The sequence below is a fragment of the Rattus rattus genome, chromosome 18, assembly GCF_011064425.1.
Source record: "Rattus rattus isolate New Zealand chromosome 18, Rrattus_CSIRO_v1, whole genome shotgun sequence".
Taxonomy (NCBI): domain Eukaryota; kingdom Metazoa; phylum Chordata; class Mammalia; order Rodentia; family Muridae; genus Rattus; species Rattus rattus.
The window spans coordinates 10,194,717-10,215,916 of record NC_046171.1 but is presented as its reverse complement, the minus strand read 5'-3'; the positions used below and the strand labels follow the sequence as shown (position 1 = coordinate 10,215,916).

The 21,200-nt window shown below is 39.2% G+C and overlaps 2 protein-coding genes across 2 annotated transcripts; both read left to right on the top strand.

The window, feature by feature from the left end:
• The first annotated feature begins 4,404 nt into the window (after nucleotides 1–4,404).
• On the top strand, nucleotides 4,405–5,430 carry LOC116887383 (olfactory receptor 12D2-like). Its single transcript, XM_032888978.1, has one exon. It carries the CDS (start codon nucleotides 4,546–4,548, stop codon nucleotides 5,428–5,430), a length of 885 nt encoding a protein of 294 aa, XP_032744869.1. The 5' UTR covers nucleotides 4,405–4,545.
• Nucleotides 5,431–18,090: 12,660 nt separating this feature from the next.
• LOC116887366 (olfactory receptor 1361-like) lies at nucleotides 18,091–19,020 on the top strand. Its single transcript, XM_032888962.1, has one exon. It carries the CDS (start codon nucleotides 18,091–18,093, stop codon nucleotides 19,018–19,020), a length of 930 nt encoding a protein of 309 aa, XP_032744853.1.
• Nucleotides 19,021–21,200: the final 2,180 nt, after the last annotated feature.

Genomic DNA, 21,200 nt, shown 5'->3' with positions numbered 1-21,200 from the left:
ATCTGAATAACAAAAAACCAGGATAGCTAAAACTATCCTCAACAATAAAAGGACTTCAGGGGAATCACTATCCCAGAACTCAAGCAGTATTACAGAGCAATAGTGATAAAAACTGCATGGTATTGGTACAGAGACAGACAGATAGACCAATGGAACAGAATTGAAGACCCAGAAATGAACCCACACACCTATGGTCACTTGATTTTTGACAAAGGAGCCAAAACCATCCAATGGAAAAAAGATAGCATTTTCAGCAAATGGTGCTGGTTCAACTGGAGGTCAACATGTAGAAGAATGCAGATCGATCCATGCTTATCACCCTGTACAAGGCTTAAGTCCAAGTGGATCAAGGACCTCCACATCAAACCAGATACACTCAAACTAATAGAAGAAAAACTAGGGAAGCATTTGGAACACATGGGCACTGGAAAAAATTTCCTGAACAAAACACCCATGGCTTATGCTCTAAGATCAAGAATCGACAAATGGGATCTCATAAAACTGCAAAGCTTCTGTAAGGCAAAGGACACTGTGGTTAGGACAAAACGGCAACCAACAGATTGGGAAAAGATCTTTACCAATCCTACAACAGATAGAGGGCTTATATCCAAAATATACAAAGAACTCAAGAAGTTAGACAGCAGGGAGACAAATAACCCTATTAAAAAATGGGGTTCAGAGCTAAACAAAGAATTCACAGCTGAGGAATGCCAAATGGCCGAGAAACACCTAAAGAAATGTTCAACATCGTTAGTCATAAGGGAAATGCAAATCAAAACAACCCTGAGATTTCACCTCACACCAGTGAGAATGGCTAAGATCAAAACTCAGGTGACAGCAAATGCTGGCGAGGATGTGGAGAAAGGGGAACACTCCTCCATTGTTGGTGGGGTTGCAGACTGGCAAACCATTCTGGAAATCAGTCTGAGGTTCCTCAGAAAATTGACATTGAACTGCCTGAGGATCCAGCTATACCTCTCTTTGGGCATATACCCAAAAGATGCCTCAACATGTAAACAAGACACCTGCTCCACTATGTTCATCGCCCCTTATTTATAATAGCCAGAAGCTGGAAAGAACCCAGATGCCCTTCAACAGAGGAATGGATACAGAAAATGTGGTACATCTACACAATGGAATATTACTCAGCTATCAAAAACAATGACTTTATGAAATTCAGGGCAAATGGTTGAACTGGAAAATATCATCCTGAGTGAGCTAACCCAATCACAGAAAGACATACATGGTATGTACTCATTGATAAGTGGCTATTAGCCCAAATGCTTGAATTACCCTAGATGCCTAGAACAAATGAAACTCAAGACGGATGATCAAAATGTGAATTCAGATCGCCCTGAGAGACACAGCCAGAATACAGCAAATACAGAGGCGTATGCCAGCAGGAAACCACTGAACTGAGAACAGGACCCCTGTTGAAGGAATCAGAGAAAGAACTGGAAGAGCTTGAAGGAGCTCGAGACCCCATATGTACAGCAATGCCAACCAACCAGAGCTTCCAGGGACTAAGCCACTACCCAAAGACTATACATGGACTGACCCTGGACTCTGACCTCATAGGTAGCAATGAATATCCTAGTAAGAGCACCAGTGGAAGGGGAATCCCTGGGTCCTGCTAAGACTGAACCCCCAGTGAACTAGACTGTTGGGGAGAGGGCAGCAATGGGGGGAGGGTTGGGAGGGGAACATCCATAAGGAAGGGGAGGGGGAGGGGGATGTTTGTCCGAAACCGGAAAGGGAATAACACTCGAAATGTATATAAGAAATACTCAAGTTAATAATAATAAAAATAAAAAAAAAGTACTAGTAAATATTTCATGACGGTCTCTACAAAGCAGTAGCCAAGCTGGGGCCTTAGCTTATCTTATCTCATAGGACAGGTGCCAATGTAGCTTGGAAAAATAGAGAACCACAGAGGAATTGCCCTACATTAAACCTTCCTTTTGCAAGTGGGAAAATGCACCTTGTTTATTTCCATACTCATTCAACTCAGTACCAGGGGATGAGCCCCCTTGGGGTTTATATGTCTCCAGATCTGTCTCATTAAAACACCAGGAGGATTGTTGATGGCACAAAGGGATTCAGGAGATGAAACGTAGTCCAGAACCACAACATGAACTGTCACTTCCAATATATTACAACCTGTGCAATTTGTGTACACAAAGTTTAGAATCTTTGTCACTTGTGGTCTTAACAAGTAACAGTCAGGTAAGTGAATGCACTAGAAGTAAACTTGGAAATTTCCTATAATTTTTGTACTTTTGAGGGTTATCTGGCTGCACCATCAAACATCAATACTGAGGGTTCTGTGTTGGTCCCCCTAGAGTTGGTCTTGAGATGAATTCCTCACTGTGTGTAAGGATTGCGAAAGTTGTTTGGATTCTGCATTGTATTACCGCACTTTGTCTCAATTCATCACCATATTTAATTAAACACTCTCTAAGGGCAAACTAAGATCCCCAAATATCGAAGGTTCCGAACACAATTAGTAGCTTTGACCATTGCAAATGCTATAGTTCCTTGAAAATTAGATAAATGGGGTTTTTGATATACATTTTTAGAACGGCTTTGTTTTCTGGTCTGAAGATTCATAAATAGCCTTGCTCAGAGGAGTTGAATTTTTAAGAAGAACAAACTGTTGTGTTAATAAACAGAAAAAATATGCATGACCATTAAAGAAAATGCCCTGAGTTGTTTGAAAGCAACCTTCACAAAGGGACTGTGGTGATTACATCATTTCTCAGACTGTCTTCCAGCTATAAAGCTTAGAATCCATCAGGCCCCTTACACATTTTCTCCAGTTCATTAACTTTCTAGTTTTAGATGTACAAATTGAATATTCACCCAGTGTGGTTCCTCTCTTGTAGGACTCTCCCTGGTGTCAGCCTTTGTCTAACTCCAGTGCCGTTTAGGGAGTTTTCTCTGTACCTCCCAACAGCACGGGCGCTCCACACACTGATTCTCACTCTTCTTTTATGTACACAGAGGGAATCCAGGACACCTTTGATGAAAGGAACCAGAAGAACCACTTCTCACAGCTATGTCTGCTTCTACCAGTGTATCTCGGGGAAGCAATACAGGTACTTTCCTTAATACTGAGGGTAAAGGCAATTTTAAAAGTTACCTTTCTTTTAGTAAGTTCTGAGTGTACTATTAAGTAGGAAAACCTTTCCAATCCACTTATTCCTCAAAACATTTAATATTCATTGAAAACACTTCTTTTCTGATTATGCAGGTAAAATGAAAATTATTTATTTCTGTAGGAGAAAACAAGGCTTCATTTGATAGGAAAGAATGCCAGGAATTAATTTCATAGAGAGGAAACTGTCTTAAAATTGGGTGGGCAGATCCACCCTGGAAACTTTAGAGTAGGATGATTTAAGGCAGCCTGACTTTTGGGAAGGTAAAACACAAGAAAGTTGTTTACCATGGTCCCATTAGTGATGCTAGCAGAGAGTTAAGTGAACCTCCTCAATGTTTGAAGAATGAGCTCAAAGACGTAACAGAGAAGCCAAGAGTTCAAAACTACTAAAGCCATAGGTATTTGTAGTTCCTCCTGATAAAATGAGAGAACTTTGCTGGGTCCACAGAGCAGACATTTTCTTGTTCAAATACTCTGTGACCTGGAAAGGGTTTTCTTTAGTCTCAGTGTAAGCTGGAGAATAGAAATATCATAAAGTACAATTTATTATGCAGAAAGTGTCTTAGGTCAGCAAAGCAGAATGATTTTAACCCCAGCAATCAAGAAACAGAGGGAGGGAACTGCTTGAGTTGTGGTGGGTGCATTTGGAGATCAGAGAACATCTTAGGGATCTATTTCTAAGGTTCTTAATGGTTCAGATTAATGGAAGACACTATTGCTACAACAAATCTGATCTGGTTAGACTCCAGAAATTAATGTGGTCATGTTTCTTACCTCATCTGGCTCAATTATGATTAAGAAACAAATCAGTGCAAAGATGTGTCTACACCGTATACATTCTTCGATGAAGTGGAATTGCTGTTGTGATAAAACTGTCTATACTTTTCTATTAACTCTGTGATTGAAACAAATTTATCCCTGCCTACTTTCTTCATGTTAAAACCCTTCAAGAATGTTCCTACTTTTAGAGGCTGTCTGCCTGGTGGGATATTTTTAAAGCTACTACCAGTTAGGGACAACAAAAGAGATGAAAAGAAAGTTGGATCAAAATGTAAATACAGCTAGAGAAAATGGTACGATGGTACCTGTTCTGCATCTCCAATAAAAAGATATTATTAGTAAAAAATATAACAAGTTAAAATATGTTTTAATAGGAATATACAGCAGAAATTTAGACTTAATATTTAATAGTATGATAGGAAAATACATTAATTCTTCACAGGAATTTTGTGGGTTATAGAAACTACTCACACAAACTGTGTTTGGGTTGGCAAGAAAATTATTGCCGAGAAAGACTGATGGACAAAGGTTAGTGTTCCACAAACTACTCTATCTTTTCTTTTTAAGTGTTACTGAATCAAACATTGGTCACTGAATTTCTCCTCATGGGGATGACAGACATTCAGGAATTAAACCCTATTCTCTTTCTCACCTTCCTGGTCATGTACTTTGTCAATGTGTTTGGGAATGGATCCATCCTGATGATCGTCATCTTGGATCCGAGACTCCATTCACCAATGTATTTCTTCCTGGGAAACCTGGCATGTGTAGATATCTGCTTCTCCACTGTAACAGTGCCAAAGATGCTTGAGAACTTCTTCTCCACAAGCAAAGCAATTTCCTTCTTGGGATGCATAACTCAGCTTTATCTCTTCCACTTCCTGGGTAGCACAGAGGCCCTGCTGCTGACAGTCATGGCATTTGACCGCTTTGTGGCTATCTGCAGACCACTCCACTACCCTTCCATCATGAATAGTCATGTGTGCATCCAGTTGATTGTTGTCATCTGGGCCATTCCTTTTATTCCTGCTCTGCTTCACTCCATATTGACATCTCGATTGAGCTTTTGCGGTTCTAACCATGTCCATCATTTCTTCTGTGATGTTAAGCCATTATTGGAGCTGGCCTGTGGAAACACTGAACTCAACAGGTGGCTGCTCAATACATTCACAGGGACCGTTGCCATTGCCCTCTTCTTTCTGACATTTCTCTCCTATTTCTACATCATCGCCTATCTCTTTCTAAAGACTCGTTCCTGCAGCATGCTCCACAAAGCACTGTCCACTTGTGCCTCTCACGTCATGGTTGTCATTATTTTCTATGCTCCTGTTCTCTTCATCTATATCAATCCTGATTCAAGGAGCTCCCTGGAAAAGGACAGGATCATTGCTGTCATGTACACTGTGGTCACTCCTGCACTCAATCCACTTATCTATACTCTGAGGAACAAGGAAGTGAGGGGTGCTTTGAATAGGAAAATCAGAATATAGCTTTGAATCGAAGAAATCTACTAAGTTATTCTGGAATATTAAAATACCAGCAATTAATGTGAATACTGAAGTGTGAACTTTTTTGATTCTGCAATTGTATGATGTGTATAAAAAGATGACCAAGTAAGAGAATAAATACATAAATACATGTGGCTCAACTGTATTTAAAATTCCAATCTATATATAAGATGGAAATTGGAACAAACCAGGTACTCCCTATAAAATGCCAACTCTGAATTTGTTTGGAAGATAAACATTGATGACCCCGACTTGGTATTCTTCCCTTTTTGTTTATATGTAAAATCAAGTATCCAAATTGCTGGGAGCAGATAAAGGGAGCTTGTCTTAAGTACTGCCATTTTGACTTCAGACTTCATTTTACCTAAGCTGACCAACAATAGTTAGCCCAAAACATCCTCTTTGCTAACAACCTCTTCTCTAAGTGACAATGATTATCCAAAATATAATACCCCCTAATAAAAGAAACAACAAGTTCATTTGATTGTTTTGGCAAAACCATTTACATTCAATGTCAGAGGACAATGATAGAACACTTGTGAAAGTCCAGAATCCCTGAGTTCTGATTAGCAAAAATGAAAACTGTAACAAACACGGCTCATTTGCTTGCAGGTTTTGTGTTTATAGACTCTGCTTTGGACCCTGCTTGGTGCTGCCAAAAGAAATAGGAGTCCTTGTCTGGTGGTCCTGATAGATCAGCGACTCTATTTATGTAGTGGGAGTAATGAAAGATTTTGCTGTTTCAGAAGCCCACTGGTGTATTCTCTCCCCTTCCTCACGGCACACAATGGATGAGGTGTAACAAAATATGCAAGTTTTGCCCATGTTTTGAATAGATGAATATTAATAGGTACATTTATCTATAAGGCCACCTTAGTTTATGATTCTATAATGTGATCAATAAAATAACTTTAAGAGATTTTGAACTCAAAATCTCACACAAGCTATGCCTTTAGTGAGAGTTATATACTTTAGTATTCAACTATTTCCCTAGGCCTCTTTCTGATTTGATTTTTGATTGTTTTGTTTGAGACAAGGTTTCACAAAATTTTCCAAGCTGGCCTAGAATCGACTGATGCTTAAGAATGCTTTGAATGTGCTGGTTTCCTGGTCAACTTCTCAAGTTGCTGTGGATACAGCCAATCTCATTGGATTCATCTATGGTTCAAGAAACTGTAATTCTGAGTAATGGATGGAGCAAAGAAGAATGAAGTATAATGATATGTGTATGTGAATAAATCAAATAAAAAGCCACTACTTGTATACTCTGAAATATAATAAAATTATAATAACTTTATATTTTGAAGATTTTAATGTGAAGCTGTTGCTGGCCATTGAAATAATGATTCATAAAGCCTGGCAGTGGGTTCTGCTAACCCAATGGTTTATGTCCCTGAATGAAAGACACACACAGAGCCTTTATATTTTAATAAGCGTTAAACAGCACAATAGATGGACCACTGCCTAACCTCCATGTGCTTAATCCTCAGTTATTACTTACTAATTCTGTTCTATCTTGGCTGCTCCAGACCCATTTGGGCAGACCTCTCAGTCCCACTCTCATGGCTCCTTTGCAAAATGGCTATGCCTCTCTGCCCTGCAATTTTCTCAGACATGGTGTCTCTCCTCTTCTCCACACTGTCCTGTTATGGCAGATCTCTCTCTCCCTCCTTCCTGGGAATCCTAAAATCCTGCCTCTGTCTGTCCTATCCAGCTATTGGCTGTTGGTATCTTTATTTATCAATTAGAACCAAATGGGGAAGAGGGGAGGGCAGGTTCACAGAAGCAGCAGGTCCCATGCAAACAGGTTTTTGGGGGAACATAATTAGCATTAGAATACAAGCAGCTACAGCTGTCCAACTAGAAATATAGTTGAAAGAGGAGTTAAGGGTAATTTTTTAAAGTTTGTCCTAATTTCTTATTTTTCAAATGAGAAGGCAAATAATTGAGATAAATGACAAAGAGAACTGTAAAATGGCAGATGTCAAGTAATGTCCTGCATATTCACAAAGCATCAGGGGTTTGGGTAGTGTAAGGGAATGGCATACAACAGGAAACAGGAGGAAGAGAACAAAATAGATCCAGAAATGTTGAACTTAAGGTCTATAAAAGAAATAATATCCAAAGTAAGATTCTAATCAAAAGGATGGGAGAGGGTGCATTGCCCCACATCAGTAGAATTTTAAGCAAAAAATAAAATAAAATAAAATAAGAAAAATAAAAAAAGAAAGAAAAGTCTTTGTAGTACTTCACAGGTGGACTACATGACATTTCATGGGAAATCGCTGGTCCATGGAGCAAGAATATGCAGTAGAACGGGGTGCTGCCCTTTGCAGCTTTCTCACTGATAGGTACTATAGAAGTGTTCATCTTGAGAAATCTTGCCAGGAAGAGGGAAAGAGAGAGCCTGGAAATGATTTTTCTTTCTTTCTTTCCTATTTTTTTTTAGACAGGGATTTCTGAAATTTTCCAGGCTGGCCTGGAACTGACTGTTGCTTAGGAAGGCTTTGAATGTGTTACTTTCCTGGTCAACCTTTCAAGTGGCTGGGAAAACAGCCCTTGTCATTGGACACATCTATGATCAAGGAAATTAGAATTCTCATGATTGGATAAACCCAACTGAATAGATAGTCAGATGCCCTTAAGTTTTTATGTCTCCAAGCGTCAAAGACTTCTCTTTGGAGGTCTTTGGAGTCTACACTCACTAAATGATAGCTCTGAAAGTCAGGATGAGCCAAGGAAATTCTCTGTGGTGTGGCTTAGACTCACAGATAAAGCTATATGTGGTTGAAGGTGCAGACTATGCTGCAGAGGGAAGCTGACAGTAGTTTGGCAACAGCAGATCAACTTCTGGGAGGGGGAGAAAGAGTCCCTGTGTAGTCCTGTTAGTTGGGTGTGTAGGGTGATAACAGACATAGACACTGAGTGACTCTGATGCCTGTAAAACTTCTCAAGATGAACAATCACAAGTCTGTCTCTTATCAACTTAACACACAACACATCATTTTAAGCCATAATATTCCAACCTTGCCACTGAAATCTCACACTCAATTTAATAATGCAAAACCACCATTTTGGGGCTTTTGAGGGAATCAAAATTCTGGTCAAAGTAGACTGCACTGGCATGAAGACATTATTTTCAAGGAGTGGCACTGTTTTGGAGACTATGGAAACTTTTGGAAGTTGAATGTTGCTTGAAGAAGTTCCTTTCTAGAGATATGCCTTTAGTAGTTACTCCAGCTCCTATTCTTACTCTATATGCTCTTTGTGGAGCATGGGGTAAGAATCTCTTCCATCCAGTTAGATATTTGGCTAAAATGACAGGACAAAGAACAATGTCCTGGACCCTCAAAAACTATAAACCAAATGAAATTCTAGTTCTTCCTCTTTCTTCTCTTCTTCCTCCTTCTCCTCCTCTTCCTCCTATGCTTCTTTCTTCTTCTACTTCTTCATCTTTGTCTTCCTTCATCTTCATTTCCATCTCTGTCTCCTCCTTCTCTGTATCCTCCTTCCCGTTGTTGTTGTTGTTGTTGTTGTTGTTGTTGTTCCTCTTCCTCCTCTCCTTCTTTCTCTTCTTCCGCTTCTTCCTCCTTCTTGTAATTCTCTTGTAATATTTAGGATATTTTCATTGACTGAAGGTTAAGTAATCCCCCTACATCATCACAGATCCTGTTCAGTATCATAGAAACAGATCTGTCTGGGGTATGAGAAGAAAAATCCTGAATCCACATGCCAGTGGAGAAAAAAAGACTACAAAATGTATTGTTTTAGTATTTCAGAATATTCGATGAGGTGACAGAATTAAATAAATATTAACTGGTGTCAGGTATCTAAAGCAAATTATGTTACTTGTAACTATAGACGTACAATAAACATTTATTCCTAATCTCAATGATGCACTCCCCATCTTATCTATACACATATAGTAGGGAACGTCTGTAAGATATGGCATATTTAATTTAGATTGATTTATTACAGCTGGAAAAGCTTCTCTATCATGGCCACAACTTGTCCTTGCAGAAAGAATCTTTAACAGATTATGTTAAAATAAATCTTACCTTTTATGACATGGACCAGTAGGCCTTTCTTCGGTGATGGATCCCTAAAGAGGAGGACGAGGAATGAGGAAAGAAAAAAAGAAAAGAAAGTTTGGGTTGCAAGAGTTCCACCAGAGAACTACTAAGCCTGATAAACAACTTCAGCAAGTGGCTAGGTATAAAATTAATTCAAACATATCAGTAGCCTTCCTCTACTCAAAGGATGAGAAGGCTGAGAAAGAAATTAGGGAAATGACATCCTTCACAATAGTCCCAAATAACATAAAATACAACTATGTGACTCTAACCAAGTAAGTAAAAGATCTGTGTGACAAGAACATCAAATCTCTGAAGAAAGAAATTGAAGAAGATCTCAGAAGATGGAAAGATCTCCCATACTCATGCATTGACAGGATTAATATAGTAAAAGTGGCCATTTGCCAAAAGCAATCTACAGATTCAATGCAATCCCCATCAAAATTCCAACTCAATTCTTCAGAGAGTTAGAAAGAACAATTTGCAAATTCATTTGAAATAACGAAAATCCCAGGATATTGAAAACTATCCTCAACAATAAAAGAACTTGTGAGGGAATTACCATTCCTGACCTCAAGCAGTATTACAGAGCAATAGTCATAAAAACTGTATGTTATTGGTAAAGAGACAGGCAGAAGATCAGTGGAATAGAATTGAAGACCCAGAAATGAATCCACACACCTATGGTCACTTGATTTTTGACAAAGGAGCCAAATCCATCCAATGGAAAAAAGATAGCATTTTCAGCAAATGGTGCTGGTTCAACTGGAGGTCAACATGTAGAAGAATGCAGATCGATCCATGCTTATCACCCTGTACAAAGCTTAAGTCCAAGTGGATCAAGGACCTCCACATCAAACCAGATACACTCAAACTAATAGAAGAAAAAGTGGGGAAGCATCTCGAACACATGGGCACTGGAGAAAATTTCCTGAACAAAACACCAATGGCTTATGCCCTAAGATCAAGAATCAATAAATTGGACCTCATAAAACTGCAGAGCTTCTGTAAGACAAAGGACACTGTCATTAAGGCAAAAGAGCAACCAAGAGATTGGGAAAAGATCTTTACCAATCCTACATCCAATATAGGGCTAATATACAGTATGTACAAAGAGCTCAAGAAGTTAGACTCCAGAGAGCCAAATAACCCTACTAAGAGATGGAGAACAGAGATAAACAAAGAATTCACAGCAGAGAAATACTGAATGTCTGAGAAGTACCTAAAGAAATGCTCGGCATCATTAGTCTTCAGGGAAATGCAAATCAAAACAACCCTGAGATTCCACCTCACACCAGTCAGAATGGCTAAGATCAAAAACTCAGGTGACAACAGATGCTGGTGAGGATGTGGAGAAAGAGGAACATTCCTCCATTGTTGGTGGGATTGCAAATTGGTACAACCATTCTGGAAATCAGTCTGGAGGTTCCTCAGAAAAATGGACATTGAACTACCTGAGGACCCAGCTATACCACTTCTGGGCTCCAACATACAATAAAGACACATGCTCCACTATATTCATAGCAGCCTTATTTATAATGGCCAGAAGCTGAAAAGAACCCAAATGCCCTTCAACAGAGGAATGGATACAGAAAATGTGGTACATCTACACAATGGAGTACTACTCAGCTATCAAAAACAATGATATCATGAAATTCATAGGCAAATGGATGGAACTAGAAAATATCATTCTGAGTGAGGTAACCCAATCACAAAAAACACACATGTTATGCATTCACTGATAAGTGGATATTAACCCAAAAGCTCAAATTACCCAAGATACAATCCACAGACTACATGAAGCTCAAAAGAAGGATGACAAAAGTGCAGATGCTTCACTCCTTAAAAGGCGGACCAAAAATATACATAGGAGTGGATATGGAGGCAAAGTTTGTAGCAGAGACTGAAGGAATGGCCATTCAGAGACTGCTCCACATGTAAACCATATATATATGGCCACCAAAACTAGATTAGAATGATGAAACCAGGAAGTGCGAGGTGGCCAGAAACTGATATGGCCATCTCCTGAGAGGTTCAGCCGGAGCATGACAAATACAGAGGCAAATGCTAGCAACAAACCATTGAACTGAGAACAGGGTCCACGTTGAAGGAATTAGAGAAAGGATTGCAGGAACTAAAGGGGCTTACAACCACATAAGAACAACAATACCAACCAACCAGAGCTCCCAGGGACTAATCCAACACCCAAAGAGTACACATGGACAGACCCATGGCTCCAGCTGCATATGTAGCAAAGGATGGCCTTATTGGGCACCAATGGGAGGAGAAGCCTTTGGTCCTGCCAAGGCTGGACCAAGCAGTGCAGGGGAATTTCAGGGCTGGGAGGAGGGACTGGGGGAAGCTTAGGAGCGGGGACACCCTTATAGAGGAAGGGGGGAGATGGGATAGGGACCTCATGGATGGGAAACCAGGAAAGGGAATAACATTTGAAATGTAAATAAAAAATATCCAATAGAAAAAGAAAGAAAGAAAGAAAGAAAGAAAGAAAGAAAGAAAGAAAGAAAGAAAGAAAGAAAAGAAAAGAAAAGAAAAGAAAAGAAAAGAAAGTTTGGGTTGATTTTTAATGAGCTGATCTCATGATAAATGAGTTTATTAATAATTACGGCATTTTATATACTACCTGCAAAGTAAAAATGGGACAGAATCGAAGATATCATACAATGGGACTATGTTACCAGAAGCTAATCAAGCAATGTTGCACGAAGAAAACCCAGGACGTCTCAAGGACATCACAAACTAGCATGCAGCAGCCAGAGGATTGATAATCACAGCCCTTCATGTAAGAAAACATTAGGTTTCCAGGAACTGAAACTTTATCTCATTCAAGGTCCCAACCCCAGCTCCAGACTGGACCTTGCCAAGTCTGTCCTTGGGCAACAATCAGTGTTCCCTTATCCTTCCATCAGGGCCTCTGAGAAAGCCTTGAATTGGTCTGGCTTCCAATGTTTTAACTCTGCACATACTTAAGTAGCTAATGCACAGCTTCCTCTTCTTCCTTCCCCAAACCTAGTTTGTAAGTCTCTGACTCAGTTTCCATAGATCATTGTTTCCCTAGGATGCTATGTGTTAGGGAAGATTCTCACATTTTCTTCTTGTTAATCTGATCAGATCAATTTGATTCTTGAATTCAATCACGTTCCTAAGAGGACAGAAAAATTATCATAATTCCTGGGACATCACAGTCCTAGCAGGTTCCTGTACCCAGAGACACAGAAACAATATTCTCTCATGATCTTGGGAATGCACCATCTCTTCTCTATATTACCAACCTCTGGGCATCTTTACTTTAGCACATGTAAATTCACATGTTGTCCTACTGGTCCCAAATAGGTAAATATGATTCCTAGTTGATTTCAATGAATGGTACACTATACAGCTATTCATGAATTGTGAAAGTGATCATCAAGTATGGTAAAAATTGAATGAGAAATTAGGAGACTAGAACAAGGATTCTCATTTATATAGAATTAGGTTTGCAATGCTGTCAGAATCTAAGGGTACGTGATTAATGACTATGACACACTTCTGAATCTATATATATTTAGAAAAGTGCACTTTAAAACTCCTACATCAGAGGGGATCCTTTTAGGTATTGCCAGGAAATATCAGCACAAGTAAAGGATTCTGGTCTTCCTTCGTTAAAAGGTAGATTAATGACTATAAATACACCATTAGCTATAAATATCTTTTTGCTTTCACATCTGTATTGAAGTTAATATTTTACAGCCAATTAGTAATTTTATTTTTCAAATACATCTACAGGTATATTCTCAGTAGAAATTCATTAGAGATTGCTGCTAATGAGTAACTTTGGGAACTGACTCTCAAAGGTCAGAAAAGTTTTTTTTGTATTAGTAACCTATTCTGATCCCAAGAGAGGTAATACAGACTAGACATGCAGGCTCCATCATGTCTACCCTCAGATATGGTCTCAGCAATACATGCAAAGGGCAGGATGCTTTTAGGTCTAAGAACATTGGCTGGAGTGGATGTTTCCAAGTTCATCACTCAGGAGTGGACGTTAGAGAAGTCAGAAGGGTAAGTGTGAAGTGTGGTATTTTATGGAATACGAGCTCATATTTCAGACTGGAACATAGAAGGTAGGACATCATTACATTTGCATGTGAATTTCCGAAGTTGTGTGTAAATAACCTGACCTAAAAGAAAACATCTCTCACAGTAAAATTGTTCTTATGAAGTAATGATACTATGTACATATGCATACATACATATGAGAGAGAGAGACAGAGAGAGAGAGAGAGAGAGAGAGAGAGAGAGAGAGAGAGAGAGAGAGAGAGAGAGAGAGTTGAGGGAAAAAAGCCAGAATTGAAAACTTGAACAGAGTGAAGCACGAAAGTGGAAATAGAAAAGAGATATAAAAGTGAATTTAAAAGAAATTTAAATCAGCAGGAGAAACCAGATTAGGAGACTGAGAGTGAGTCAGAGAGATCACTAGAAATCAGGAGAGTACAGTAGGTACCTTGAAAGTCAGACAAAGGGTTTGAAGTATAAACAAAGGCTTTTCAATTGAGCTGTCTTTTTGAAAAAAAAATCAAATAACTTAAAGGACTGAAATTTAAACCTGACATTGATGAGAGTTATTTTGGGAAATACAAGCATAAGTGCTTGCTTTAAAAGAGTCCAAGAAAGCATTGAATTAAAACTATTGGATTAGAAGGTAATAGGAATTGAGACAGGAGCTTTTGAATAAATATGTCATAAGAAATAGAAAAATGAGTCAATAGCTCTACAAGCCAGGGGATTCATCGCATATCACTATGTAGCCCATCTGAAGCTAAGTCTTTAGATACAACCAGAGATGCTGAAGTAGTTTTCAGATAACCTCAGTACTGAGTCTCAGTTGCTCTGAGATGCAATGTATTCAATATGTTTTATATATAAATATATACAGATTCTCACATCTCCTAAGTAAGAATCTCCTGGGTGGAGTGTGACATCTGTGACTTAACAGCATCTCCAGGTGAGTGTCAGCTTTGTGAATCTTTGAGGTTCTCATTCTCATTTTAAAACATATTCCTGAAAAACTCATGTCTCCTTACTCTAAAACATTTATCCATTGGACCACTTCCTATTGTGAGCATCAAAAATTAATGAACATAGAAATGAAAAGAGAAAGGCAAAAAAAGGATATTGTGTCATACCTACGTACGTCTTCTGTCTTTCACATACATATAGCTCATCATTCCCAGTTAGTGTAACATGACCCAGCTCTGTTTTTAAAAGTTTGATTCTGAGCCTTAGATGATCTTTACTGTACAGTATGAAAAAAGAACCAGAAACAAGTAAAATTATAACATCACCCCATATGGGGGAATTTAACTCCCCATATAGTTTGTGGGAAGAATGTATATTCCTAATGCACCACTAGTGCACCACAAAGACTGGATTGTTGTTCTCTCTCTCTCTCTCTCTCTCTCTCTCTCTCTCTCTCTCTCTCTCTCTCTCTCCTTTGGTCCCCCTTATAATTTTGAAGGCTTTATCTGCATTTACACCAATTCAAGCACATACATGTGTACATTACAGGCTAGAATTCGCATTTGAGTAAGAACATGAGGTTTCTACTTTTCTGAGCTTGTATCACTTCATTTAATACATTTTTCTGAAGATCATTCACTTCCCTGAAAATTTTATTTCACTATTCTTTATTAGTGATTAAAATCTTATTATGAACATGTACCATATGTGTTATTATTGACAATAGATTCTTCTCTCATACAATACGTCCTGACCTCAGCTTCTCCTCCCTTCAGCTTTCCTATTCCCATATACACACTGCACCCCTCTTCTAACAGATCCATTCCTTCTCAGTTTCCCTTCAGAAAGGAGCAGGCTTCCAAGATGTAACTACACACAATTCAAGGCAAGGCAATCCCTCATATTAAGGTTGAACAAGGCAATACAATAGGAAGAGTCCCAAGACCAGGCAAAAGCATCACAGACACATCTGCTCCCACTCTTGGGAGTCCCACAAAACCACCAAGCTAACAGCCATAGCATATGCACTGATAACATGCTGTAAACCCATGCAGGACCTGTGCTTCCTGCTTCAGACTCTGTGAGTCCATCTGAACCCTGCTTTAATGATTCAGTGAGCCATGTTCTCCTGGTGTCCTCTACCCCCTCACTCTTAAAATCTTTCCTCCCCCTCTTCCATTTTCTACTTCTCTTGGGCATGATTAGAGTTTTTTGTTCTAGAACTTTCAGGTAGGCTGTCAAGTTGCCAGTATGGGATTGCTCCAATTATTTTATTCAGGCACTTAATGATGTGAACTTTCTTCTTAGCACCATTTTCATTGTGTCCCATAAGTTAGGATATGATGTGTGTTCATTTTCATTGAATTCTAGAAAATCTTTAATTTCTTTCTTTCTGTCATGACCCATTTTTCATTCAGTAGAGAGTTGATCAGTTTCCATTACTTTGTAGAGTCTCTAGTTTTGGTTGTTGTTAATATCCAGCTTCAATCCTTCATGGTCTCATCAGATGCAGGGAATTATTTCAATTTTCTTGTATATAGGGAGACCTGCTATATGTTCTCTCCTTTTAAGGTATTCAACAATAGTTTAATGATGGAGAAGAAGAAAAATTACAACATAGTCTTGTAGTCCTGGTAAAATTTGACTAAAGATGAAGAACTATCAGGCAAGAAGAACAATGGGGGTTAATGTTAACAAGAGCACATGATGTCAGGAGAAAGAATTAGAAAATTTTGAGTGACCAGCAGAAAAACACGACGTCTAGTAAGGGGTAGAATAGGTGGGCAGAGGCATACCTAGGAGTTCCTAGTAACCAGGTACAGGACAGTATATGTAATTAAGAGGAAAGAAGAGAAAATAGAGGTATTTGAGCATAGAGACAAGGCAAAAACTGAAATGTTTTCAGTGAATTATAGTAATTAGGGTACAATTAATATAGCCAGTTATTCTCTCGATGCAATAAGCTTTGGTTGAATTGATGAGAAAATGTCCAGTTAAGGTAAGAAAAGGTGATCAATGGGTTGAAATGTAAAAGAGTTTGTGGAGAACAGTGCTATAACACTGTTTATATATGTGGGAATGAAAGGCATGGATGCACCATCATGTGTTAAAGTCACACCAGCACAACAACGACTGGGAGAAATGTGGTTCTTTCCTGAAATACTAAATGAACCACAGAAGGGGACAATGCAGTGCCCACTCCTGCCTCCAATCACTACTAAGCAATGACCCTTTTCATAACCAGTGTTTCTGTTTGGTTTTTTTATGACCAGCACTAGGCATACTTGGAAGAGGAGAATAAGGTTCTGCTTTGCTCTATCATAATATGTCTCATTTCCTTGAGAGGGAGGCAAATACTAACTTAAAATTTCACTAAACATTTAAACAAAATATACATGGTAGCATCCTCCATATCACAAGTGTGGTGATCTAGGAAGTTGCAAGGCACATCTGCCAACGAAAGAAGTCTAAGATTTCCTAGGAGAGAAACTGAGATGGTATGTGTAAACACTATGGTTTAAAACAACGTATTATCTCTCAGAGTCATAACACAGCTCAATGAGGTTCTAAGATTAGGGAAACTGAGTCTGACTGTGGTGGAACTTTTGGTTCTTTTTGGACTAGGTACATACACAATGATTAGACAGTAGGGGCTTAAGAAGGGTTACCAGAAGTCACAGACAGAAACTTCTCACATCTAGCAGGATGTGTTGCTCTCTGCTCAGACTCCATCACAAGGGGTTTCTTTATGCTTTACTTGAACTTTGATGCAAAATATATCGTTTTTACTTTACCTAGTTGGTAATACTATGCTAGCAACAGAAACTGACAGAAACAGAAAATTGGTACTGAGAAATGTGGACTTTGCTAATAACTCATGGAATGTGGGCAGTGAGCATGATGGAGTCAATGAGGCATTCCCAGATCAAAATATTTAGAGCCATAGAAGGCACACGAAGTGTATACACATCATAGAACATATGGTATCCCAGTAACTTCTTGTGAGCCCATGAGTAATATGATTCTTTTTTAAAGGAACTCTCTGGGCAGCACTGTGAACAACACATTAACTGAGGCTCAATAGTGATCACAGAAAATCACCAGTAAAACAGTGGTAGTCTGCTTAGTCTCCTAGAGGTGCAATGAGGGTAGTAGACAGGAAGGACAGAAGAATTTATTGAAATCCCACTTTCAGCACAGCACTGAGTTAAGTACATAATATTCAGCCTCTGTCTTCAAATGAATCAGAATCAAAATAATCACGGGAAACTTTGCATTCTGCCATATAACACGATTGTTAATATCATACCTTTCACGCAGAGGTCAGTGGCCTCCTGGTAAACATTCAACAAATTGACTTCATGTTTCCCTAGGGTACCATTTTTAATGAACTCCAGGTTTTTCCCTCCCTTTCCTATTATGGTTTCCATTGCTCAGTTTATGCCTCAGGGAGACCCATTGCCAAGGGACCAGGTCTGGGTTGATGCCAAGTCTTGCCTGCAGCTCCTGAATTGTCTTCAGACCAATTTCGTCTTGAAGCAAAAGACCAAGGATGAACTGCAGTCAAGCTCCTGACTTTATCCTCCTGGGACTGTCCAGGGACCCAGAGAAATGGCAGCTCCTCTTTAGCATCTTTCTTGCTCTCTACTTGCTGGGACTTTCAGGGAACCTGCTCCTTCTGTTAGCTATTGGTGCTGATGTCCACCTCCACACACCCATGTATTTTTTCCTCAGTCAGCTCTCACTCGTGGATCTTTGCTCCATCACCACCATAGTCCCTAAAATGCTGGAGGCTCTGTGGACTGGAGATGGATCAATCTCATTCTCTGGATGCCTGACTCAGTTTTACTTCTTTGCTGTTTTTGCTGACATGGATAACCTGCTTCTAGCAGTCATGGCTATTGACCGCTATGCTGCTATCTGCCACCCACTGCTCTACCCACTTCTCATGACTCCTTGTAGATGTGGGGTTCTGGTCAGTGGGTCATGGGGAGTAACTAATTGTTTGTCTCTGACCCATACTTTGTTGCTCTCTCAGTTATATTTTCAAACCAATGAAGGGATACCTCATTTTTTCTGTGATCTTGGGCCTCTCTTACTGCTTTCCTGTTCAGATACTCACCTCAATGAAATCCTGATGATAGTTTTGGTTGTAATTTTTACAATAGGTGCACTTCTCTGCATTGTAAGTTCTTATGGTTGTATTTTTTATGCCGTGGCTAGGGTTCCATCAGCACAGGGGAAAAGGAAAGCCTTGGCCACATGCAGTTCCCACCTCTCTGTAATCCTCCTTTTCTACAGCACAGTCTTTACCACCTACCTGAAGCCCCCATCTAGTTCTTATTCCTCTGGGGAGGTGGTAGCTGCTGTCATGTATACCTTGGTAACTCCCACTCTGAATCCCTTCATTTATAGTCTGAGAAATAGGGATGTTAAGAGTTCGTTGAGAAGGATCCTGAACATGGAGAAGTCTCACAAATAAGGATCATCTATCAGGAAGGACCACACTCCCACATCATGCAAAGTGAGTCAGATAACACCATGGCCCATGGTACAATTATATGATTGCTGTGACTAATCGTCAGTGTTAACTGGACTGGATTTGGAATTACCCTCAGTGCACACCTATGGGCAATTTGGAATCACCTCGAACACACATCTGGGAGTTTCTGTGACAATGTCTCTGGAGAGATTTCACTAAGGAGGAAAGATCCACTTTGAATGTGGGAGGAACCATCCATTCCTTAGAATAATCTTGGAAAGAAGAAGGAAAAAATGAAAAACCAGGCTTACTATCATTATTCATCTGTTTTTTCTTGTTGTCTACATATGCAGTGTAATCTAGGACCCCATATTCCTTTTGTACTTTTCTCATCCTGATGTACTGCATTCTTCAAGCCATGAGTAAAATCAATCTTTCATTCCTAAATTGCTCGGCAGATGTTTTGCCACAGCAACAAGTCAAGTAACAAATAAAATGATCTCTAGAAAAAATACTATGTTGGGTTTGTTATCTTTTAATTTGTCTTCTTATATTCATATTCCTGAGGTTGAATATTCACTGCAATCACTAAAATCATGTGATAATTATTGAAATTCCTACCAGTGGCTTAGTATCAACAGCCCCCTGATATCCTTAGATGTTTTACTGCATCTCCTTCTGGAGATCTAGTGAAGTTAAGTATTTCAGTCTTTCTCTAATATCCTTCTTCCAGTTGAACTTGGATGCCACTGACAAATCACGGTAAAGGGAGATTTAGAGTTCATAGAAGTTAAATCACAAGTAAGAGGTCAGGAAGCTGGTGAATCTAACAACAATCCAGGTCAATAGGAGCAGGATGAGAAAGAGTATAATTTTATTCTATCTTTTAATGACGAGTACAATGTAGATTTCCTTTTAAATAATTTATTGGGGTGTGGGTGTGGGTGTGTGTGTGTGTGTGTGTGTGTGTGTGTGTGTGTGTGTGTAGAGTTACTTATGACACATCATTTGTTGGGAAAGCAAATTGCACGTTCAACCATCAAGTTTGCATGCTCAAACCAAACACACACAATAGGAGAGATTTAAGTATCAGTGTTTTGACGGTATAATTTTGTTTTCGTTAGTCATTAGCACCAGTGCTATATAGAGCAACAGGCTACAGAATGACAATTCAGTACATGTCTTTAGTGTGATGATCATCTCAGAGCACTACACTGTATGCAGGAAACAACACACAGTAGTTCACATAATCTTTTAAACTAACATCCCCCATATCATATATTTATACTATGATTCATAACAATAGCAAAATCACAGTTATGAAGTAGCAACAAAGCTATTTTATGGTTGGCAGTCAAAAACCCACATGAGGAACTATATTAAAGAACTTCCGGGGTGGGGGATTTAGCCAAGAAGAAGGGCGCTTCCCTGAAAAGCAAAAGGCCCTGGGTTAAGTCCCCAGCTCAAAAAAAAAAAAAAGAAAAGAAAGAAAAGAAAAAAAATTTCAGCTTTAGGAAGGATGAGAATCACTGCTTCAGCCCTTTCCAATTTACCCTCCCTGGTCCTTTCTTGACTCTCAATTTGACAACCATTTTTCTTTGACTATTATTGTTAAATACGTATGTATGTATATATGTGTGTATGTGTGTATATGTGAGTTTATAAAGTCACATATATAATATCATCCAAGTGCATTTTTGTTGTTTATGTGTATATGGTTTCTGGGCTGACCACCATGTATTGGAAAACCAGTGAGTGGACTTATTCCTGGAGGACTCTAATTCTTCTTCCTCCAACAGTTATCAGCTGTCTATAGTTCTTTGTCTAGTGGTGAGAACCCACACATATTTCCCCCCTGTATGTTGACATTGTCACCGTTCCTGTCTTATTTATGGAGTCATTTCTAGGGGACATGTTTTCACAATATACTACCTGGTATTCCACCTCCTTCTGAGATGCTCCCTGAACCTTAGAGGCAGGAGCTGTAATGTAGATTTATCCATTGGAGCTGGGATCCCTGTAGTCAGTTGATTTCTATTCTATGTTCAGTTGTGATTTTCTGTAATGGTCTCTAGTGGTTTAAATATGTTTGGGCCAGAGGGTGGCACTATTAGGAAGTGTGGCCTTGTTAAAGCAGATATGGCCAAGTTGCAATAGGTTTGGCCTTGCTGGAGGAACTG